The following is an 8345-nucleotide window of genomic DNA, read 5'->3' as shown; positions in this document are numbered from 1 at the left end:
GGGAAAGAGGAAAGGTGAGAAGTATTTTATTTTACTTTAAGGATTTGTCATTCAGCTTCATTATGCAGAAGAACCACTGATGTTCTTGCAGAAACTTTAATTAACTTTGACAGTTGGACGTTCCGTGCGCACGCACAATTCTTTACAAATGGATTCATTTTAGCATTCATTGTCAATATGGAGATCACCTTATTTACTTATATGTTTGTACTTTTTCTTATTGTTTCCCCCCCTAGCTTGATGTATATTCTGAAAGCACATGCTTAAACATATCCTAAATCCACAAAATTCATGAAGTACCTGGAATACTTGGATTTAGGCCAGTGTATTAACGTTGAGGTCAATGTAGTTAAATTGGCTGAAATGCAACTACTTGTATTTCACAGGACATTAAATTTTAGGTTTTATATGAATGGCTTTAGCTGTCCTACAAAAATGTTTGCATGTATGTATATGCAGAGGGTGGGGGGAGAGAGAGAGACTTTGACATTATGGATATTGATTTTAATTGAATAATAATTCAGGAACTTTTTGGCATATCTATATTGTGTATATGCACAGGTTTATATAAAGAAAAACAGCTATAATTTATTATTTCTCTGCAGAGATGGGCATTTCCTATGAGCCAAATATTTTTCATATATAGGATAAGCATCTTTCAGCTTGGGAATCAGTAATGACTGCTTAACAGTAATATGTATTGGATATTATTGTGGTGAAGGGAGTTGTTATGTATCTGTGTGGTGTTTAACAAATATTCATACAGTGGTTGTTGTTGTTTTTTTGGCATAGATGCCAAATGAAATTCTGGGCTGAATATTAACGCATCTGAAGCAAAGCTCACAGAATGGGACTTTCCTTCCTTTCTCCTCCCACTGCTGCTTCCTAAACTTCTGCCCTTGGGAGTTAGGTGATCCTCACAAATAGCACTGAAGGCAAGACAGGTTTTGCAAGGAAAAGGGAGAACTGGCAAAAATCCTCTGCCAGTAGTAGTGCCATTCTACTAACAATAGCACTGTAACACTGGTGGAACAGTACCCACGACCCAGTCCAATATGTTTTACAACCCTAACCATGGGGCATAATGTTTGAGAATATATCCTGTACAACACCTGTTGGGAGGAATGGGACTTGGGATCAGGTGCTTCTGTGGCCAAACAGGCTCAGGCCCTTCTCTGGAAAACTGCAGTTATTTGAGCTTCATGGAAATAGCCATCTAGAGTTCAGTAGGCTGCCGCAGATACCAGTCAGAAATGTGCTTCTGTGCACATGCTTACTTACAATATTGAAAATTTTAAAACGTTAACAGTTGTCCTTGATAACTAATAATCTCACACCATCGATGTTTAATAAAATTTTATCTCAATAAACTGAACAGTCATTAAGAACAAAGAAGACAGAATTGATTGAAATTGGTGGTAATTTTTTCTGTTGATATTAGTGAATATGGATTGAACGCATATACAGTGGCCATTGTTTTCTCTTCTTCAAAAAATAATTGTGGAAAATATGTCTAGATATCTACTTATCTGCGAAATGTATCTAAATTATCTGCAATATAATTTAGGGTAAAATAAATATAAATATTTTTTCATGAAATAGACAAAGAAACAATGTTGGTATGTTTGGTATACAAGATCAAATATCCCCCTATACACAACATGTTATCATTATCCTACTGGCTTATGACTTTTCAGACAATGGGCTATTATTTACAGAGTACACCTTCTCACTGAAGCAGACACAGTGTGCTATACTACTAATACATACAATATATTGTGCCTCATGTCCACTTATATTAGAATGCACGGATTTTAATGCTGTTCAAAGATGACAGCACATGTATGGGGAAACACTGAGATCCAGAAGGCATATCATATGGGCACAAATTTTAACAAGATAATAGAAAAAAAGAAAAATAATTCTCCATCAGTCTCTAGTTACTTCTTTTTCTATAACTAGAATTTGTTGGATTTCCTTCCTGCAAAATTACAGAGAGTAAGAGAGAAGAGCTTGTTTGTATTATACACTATAGTATAGGTTGTTGCAAGCATATTTTTAGCCTTCTTTAAGTCAGGGCTTGGTCTAAATATTTCTCTGATTACAAGATGCACATTTAATCTTGCATCTTTTTTTTAAAAAAGAGCTACAACAATACAGAAAGCATAGGCAGACATGTTTTATTACAAAATTAAATAATCAGTTGGCCTCTTTAGCAGGGTTATAAAGTAGTAATTAATTCAAACCTTCCTTTTATTGATAGAGAGTATTGTTGCACATTGAAGCAATTGCAGAGTAAAATAGCTTTGAACAAATGTTTTTTAAACAATCATTTTATATATTTCTATTTCTTCTATTCCAGTAAATTCCCAGCCTTAAAGAAATGCACTAACCTTTTGAAATACTATGTGTTACTCTCACTACAAATATTACTAAAATCCTGAACCTGTAGTATTATATTCAATAAAGATGTTAAAAGGTGTGTTGCTGTGAGTTACCAGGCAAAACCCAGGGTAAACTCATGAAGAGCCTTTTTCTAGGGTCTCAGGCTACAGGCAGGGGAACAAATCTCTCAGACCAAGGTGGGTCAGCCTTGACAAACACACCCAAATGAAAATTATGTTTTGTGTGCAACTATTCCTTGAAAATAGTTGTCCAATGTTTGGTGAACTTTAAAATATTTTCCTTATGGAAGACTCCTCACATCATGCTTTGTTTTCTACCTTGATTTATACACAGTCTTCCCATAGTAGCAGAATTAAGGAGATTTTTCAGGTTTTAGAAGTCTGATGACTGTGTGCAAGAATGATTTTTACTACACAGTGAAAATGTGTATTTGTCAGTTAGGTGCATGTAAGCTACTTCTGTGAATTGGGCCCTTGGAATAAATGTATTTTGAGATGGTGGCCATCTGCTCATGAATATCACATTTGTTATGTTTTTTTAAAAAAAATAGTTTGATGCTGATAAACACGTAATTTGGTAAGATTACATCGTTTCACCAGGTGGCATCACAATAGGAAAGTTTGATGTTTACTGTAAGCTAATAATCAAGCTGGATATGTACTCGCATGCTTTATGCCTATCACTTTTAAATATTCATCTCTCACTATATTTTATTTTTAGCTGCCAGTTGCTCTTCCAGAATCCTTACATGGTGTCTGCGTCATAGTTTAGTAAGAAGCAAAATTCTGTAGACGGATATTAGGCTGAGGAAAAACTCTGTAGAAACCAATAATATTTGGTTTTACGATCTTTAATTTCAGTGCACTTTTGTGCTTAAAAATAGGTTTAAAGTAATGTAAACTATTAAAAGTCAAGGGCTATGAAATAAGTAATTAACGCACCACAGAACACCAACAGCAAACTTTTTTCAGTGTTTATTCGATTTCTGTTTTTTCCACCTCTCTATTAAGAAGCTGACCAGTCTGCTACAGACTACAGAACTTTGTAGAACTTCTCCAGGTGAACTGGGTGGGGTTTATAGTGCTTTCATCAGCACCAGGGAGTGAGATGTGTGATCAGGGACCTTAGAATACTACCGTGGATCTTGTCTCCAGAATGTCCCTGGTCCTGCTAGTTGTTAGCTCTTAGGCTGATGTATTTATACCACATTGGCTTCAGCAGGGTGCTATGCCACTGCATTACACCAATGTTAGATTTAGTTGCCACCCTGAGCATCTTACAATCTGGTCTTAGGACTCCACCTCTAGTTTTTCTTTCAGTATGGTATAATTGAATCCACACAGGTACTTTTAATGCTGTTTGTATCTGACTACACATTCAGGTGTTTTTGCTTGAATTCATGTTGTGATGACAGATGGAAAAGTCAAAAGAACTCTCCATCAGTTAATGCTAATGTTGCCAAACTCCAGATGGGGGCTGGAGATTTCCCAGAATTACAACTAATCTTCAGATGATGGAGATAAGTTTCCATGGAGAAAATGGCTGCTTTGGAGGATAGACTCCATGGCATTAGACCCCACTGAGGTCTCTCTCCAAGTCCTGCCCTCCTCAGGCTCCAACCCAAAATCTCCAGGAATTTTTTAGCTTACGCTGGCAACCCTGAGTTGCTGTATCTTATGTGAGACCATTTCAGTCTTTCTGTCTGGGGACTCATTGTTCACACTTTACCTTCAAAGTCTTAATTAACTTCTTGTTAAATTGTGTCATCAATGCTAGAGGAGCACTGACTTTGGACCTGTGACACCAGCATTCATATTCCTACTTAACAATGGGTAACTTTAGGATTTCCCAGCCAGAATTACCTAACAATGAAATGGAACTCATCCCACAAGGTTATTTTGCAGACAAGTCAATATGTAAAGTATTTTTGTATGCAGCCAGCATGGCATAGTAGTTAGAGTATCAGACTAGGATCTGGGAGACTCCAGTTTGAATCCGCACTTTGCCATGGAAGCTTCTTGGGTGACCTTGGGCCAGTTACAGTCTAGCTTACATCACAGAGCTGTTGTGAGGATAAAATGGAGGAGAGGAAAATGATATAAGCCACTTGGGGCTTTCACTGGAGAGAAAGGCAGGGCATAAATAAGTACATTAAATAAAATAATGCTGCTGTATAAATAATATAGTTGTATGAAATAAGCAAATAAGAATTCCACTTGTTCTACTCCAAATATTATCATTTTTCACTTTTAACTCTCAGTAGTGTGGTGGCTAGAATGCTGGACTTGGACTGGCGAGGTCTATCTTCAAATCTACTCATGTCTAAACCTCATATGATTGTTTGAGATTATCCATTAAAAACATGATAAATGAATAACACTACAGCTGGATGTGTGTTCATAGTGAACTTAAAATGGGGAGATGTGTTTTTAAAGTTAAGATTGCTATTGAACTAGTGATGGTGCTGAAAAACAAGTGTACGTTCTATAGCTTCTTTTCTTTTCTTTTCCAGCATATGTTCCTGAGGAAGAACTGAAAGCAACAGAAATAGATGAAGAAAGTGTGGAAGATGATGGGCTACCTCTGGACATCCAGGAAACCGATTATATGTGCAATGAAGAAACAGAGATCAAAGAAGCTCAGAGTTACCAGAACTCCCCAGTCAGCACGGCAACAAATCAGGATGCAGGTTACGGTTCACCATTTAGTGAAAACAGTGACCAGCTGGCTCATTTCAAAAACACTTCCTCCAAAGAAGAAAGAGAAGATCAGTGCTCAGACAATGCTCCCTATCCACAGGACAGCTTAGCACAAATAAAAGCTGTATATGCAAATTTACTATCAGAGTCCTGCTGGTCCAGTTTAGCTTTGGATTTAAAAAAATCAAAGAGTAGTGAAACCATCCTGAAGGAAAACACCACTAATAGCAACTCTAGTATCAACATCCCAAGTACTAGTACTAATGCTGCTACCAGTATAAGTATAAGTACCAGTACCAGTACCAGTAGCACTAGTAACAGTAACAGTGGTGGCTCAGGTTATGACTGGCATCAAGCGGCATTGGCCAAAACTCTGCAGCAGACCTCATACGGACTTCTCCCAGAACCCAGTCTATTCAGCACAGTACAGCTTTACCGGCAAAACAATAAACTGTACGGTTCTGTGTTCACTGGTGCCAGTAAGTTTCGGTGCAAAGACTGCAGTGCAGCGTATGACACGCTGGTGGAGCTAACAGTGCACATGAATGAAACAGGACATTACCGGGATGACAACAGAGATAAAGATGCTGAAAAGACCAAACGGTGGTCAAAGCCTAGAAAGCGATCACTTATGGAAATGGAAGGCAAAGAGGATGCCCAAAAAGTGCTGAAGTGCATGTATTGTGGTCATTCTTTTGAATCTTTGCAAGACTTGAGTGTCCATATGATAAAAACAAAACATTACCAGAAAGTGCCTCTGAAGGAACCAGTACCAGCCATCACCAAACTGGTGCCTTCTACCAAAAAGCGAGCACTTCAGGACTTAGCTTCACCTTGTTCACCTGAGCCAACAGCGATCACTTCAGAGACTACTCTTAGTGAAGCAGCAAAGGATCAGAAAACTGCCAACCCTTATGTGACTCCAAACAACCGCTATGGATATCAAAATGGTGCTAGCTACACTTGGCAGTTTGAGGCCCGCAAAGCCCAGATATTGAAATGCATGGAATGTGGCAGTTCTCATGACACTTTGCAGCAGCTTACTGCTCATATGATGGTCACTGGACATTTTCTGAAAGTAACTAATTCTGCCTCCAAAAAGGGAAAACAGCTAGTGTTGGATCCTGTGGTAGAGGAGAAGATACAATCCATACCTTTGCCACCCACCACCCACACAAGATTACCAGCTGCAAATGTTAAAAAGCAGCCTGAATCTCCAGCTGGATCTACGAGCTCTGAGGAGAAGAAGGACTTGGAAAAGGTGATCATTAATGAAACAGACAAAAAAATTAAAGAAGAGAATGAAGACACTACAGAGAAGTTTGAGCCAACAGCTGTATATCAGTACCTCAGAGAGGAGGATCTAGATGAAAGTCCTAAAGGTGGGATAGATATACTAAAATCCCTGGAAAATACTGTGACGACAGCTATAAGTAAGGCTCAGAATGGAGCTCCTTCTTGGGGAGGCTATCCCAGCATTCATGCAGCTTACCAGCTTCCAGGAACTGTTAAACCCATCCAGCCAGCTGTGCAGAGTGTTCAGATGCAGCCCTCTTATGCCAGCAGCGTAAAATCATTGTCTTCAGAGCACAGTGCACTGATCCATTCCCCAGGTAACTTAACACCTCCACCTCACAGAAGCAATGTCTCTGCAATGGAAGAACTAGTGGAGAAGGTTACAGGAAAAATCAATATTAAAAAGGAAGACAAACCTGCGGAGAAAGAAAAATCTTCTCCAGTTAAGCCATTGTCACCTGCTGCTAAAGAGAACAAAGACTTTCCAAAATCAGAGGAAACCATCAAACAGCAGCAGCAGCAACAGCAGCAGAAAAAGAATCTAGAAGAAGGTCAGAAGGTCAAAAAGGAAAGCCCAGCAGATCCTCATACCCTTAATGGCACTGAGCCACCTAAAGCAAAAGTCACAAATGGCTGTAATAACTTAGGCATCATCACCGACCATTCACCTGAGCCATCTTTCATTAACCCATTGAGTGCTTTACAATCCATCATGAATACCCACTTAGGCAAGGTTTCTAATCCTGTAAGTCCTTCTTTGGACCCTTTGGCCATGTTGTATAAAATTAGCAACAGTATGTTGGACAAGCCCATTTACCCAACAACTCCAGCCAAGCATGTTGACGCTATTGACCGGTACTATTATGAGAACAGTGACCAGCCTATTGATTTAACAAAGTCCAAAAACAAACCTCTGGTTCCCAGTGTGACTGACTCCGTCTCATCTCCTCTGAGGGAAAGTGCCCTAATGGATATTTCTGACATGGTAAAGAACCTCACAGGGCGCTTAACTCCAAAGTCTTCAACTCCATCTTCTGTGTCAGAAAAATCTGATGCAGATGGAAGCAGCTTTGAAGAGGCTCTGGATGAACTGTCACCAGTACATAAGAGGAAAGGTAGGCAGTCCAACTGGAACCCTCAGCATCTTCTCATTCTTCAAGCCCAGTTTGCATCTAGCTTGAGGGAGACTCCTGAAGGCAAATATATTATGTCGGACCTTGGCCCACAAGAGCGGGTGCATATCTCTAAGTTTACTGGTCTTTCCATGACCACAATTAGCCACTGGCTGGCCAATGTGAAGTATCAATTAAGAAGGACAGGTGGAACTAAGTTTTTAAAGAATCTGGATACAGGGCATCCTGTTTTCTTTTGCAATGATTGTGCCTCACAGTTCAGGACTGCTTCTACATATATAAGTCACTTGGAGACACATTTAGGGTTCAGCTTGAAGGACCTGTCCAAATTGCCACTAAATCAGATCCAAGAACAGCAGAATGTTTCAAAAGTCCTTGCGAATAAAACTCTAGGCTCACTTGGAATTGCTGAGGAGGACTCAGGCTCCACATTCCAGTGTAAGCTCTGTAACCGAACTTTTGCAAGCAAGCATGCAGTAAAACTGCACCTTAGTAAAACACATGGAAAGTCCCCTGAGGACCATCTGATCTATGTGACTGAGTTAGAAAAACATTAGCGTCCAGGTAAGCAGCCAGGTATGCAAGTGACCACAGGAACATTGCACTAAACTTCTTCATAGTACTGCACTAGGCCTGACCTGAGCCTCTGAAATCAGTCTTACTTTTGTTGCTGAACTGCCTATCTGGACCTTGGTTTTTCTTACATACATTTTGTAGTTATATTTATAAGCTCTTTGTCTGATCTGTGCATGTTTTTTTAAATCTCTCTTTTTTTTCTGTGAGTCAAAGTCTGACCTTTATTTTCAACATC

General features: G+C 39.2%; 1 protein-coding gene across 1 annotated transcript in view; it reads left to right on the top strand.

Annotated features, from left to right (window-relative positions):
• TSHZ1 (teashirt zinc finger homeobox 1) overlaps positions 1 to 8133 on the top strand; it is an 89686-nt gene extending 81553 nt beyond the window's left edge. Inside the window, exon 2 of the mRNA XM_015416740.1 lies at positions 4919 to 8133. Coding sequence (XP_015272226.1) covers positions 4919 to 8091 — 3173 coding nt within the window. The 3' untranslated portion in view covers positions 8092 to 8133. The remainder of the gene's footprint in view (positions 1 to 4918) is intronic.
• The last annotated feature ends 212 nt before the right edge of the window (positions 8134 to 8345 follow it).

The sequence above is a fragment of the Gekko japonicus genome, unplaced genomic scaffold, assembly GCF_001447785.1.
Source record: "Gekko japonicus isolate JY-2015 unplaced genomic scaffold, Gekko_japonicus_V1.1 scaffold39, whole genome shotgun sequence".
NCBI classification, from domain to species: Eukaryota; Metazoa; Chordata; class Lepidosauria; order Squamata; family Gekkonidae; genus Gekko; species Gekko japonicus.
The sequence above is the reverse complement of the archived record's forward strand: the minus strand, read 5'-3'. Positions and strand labels throughout refer to the sequence as shown.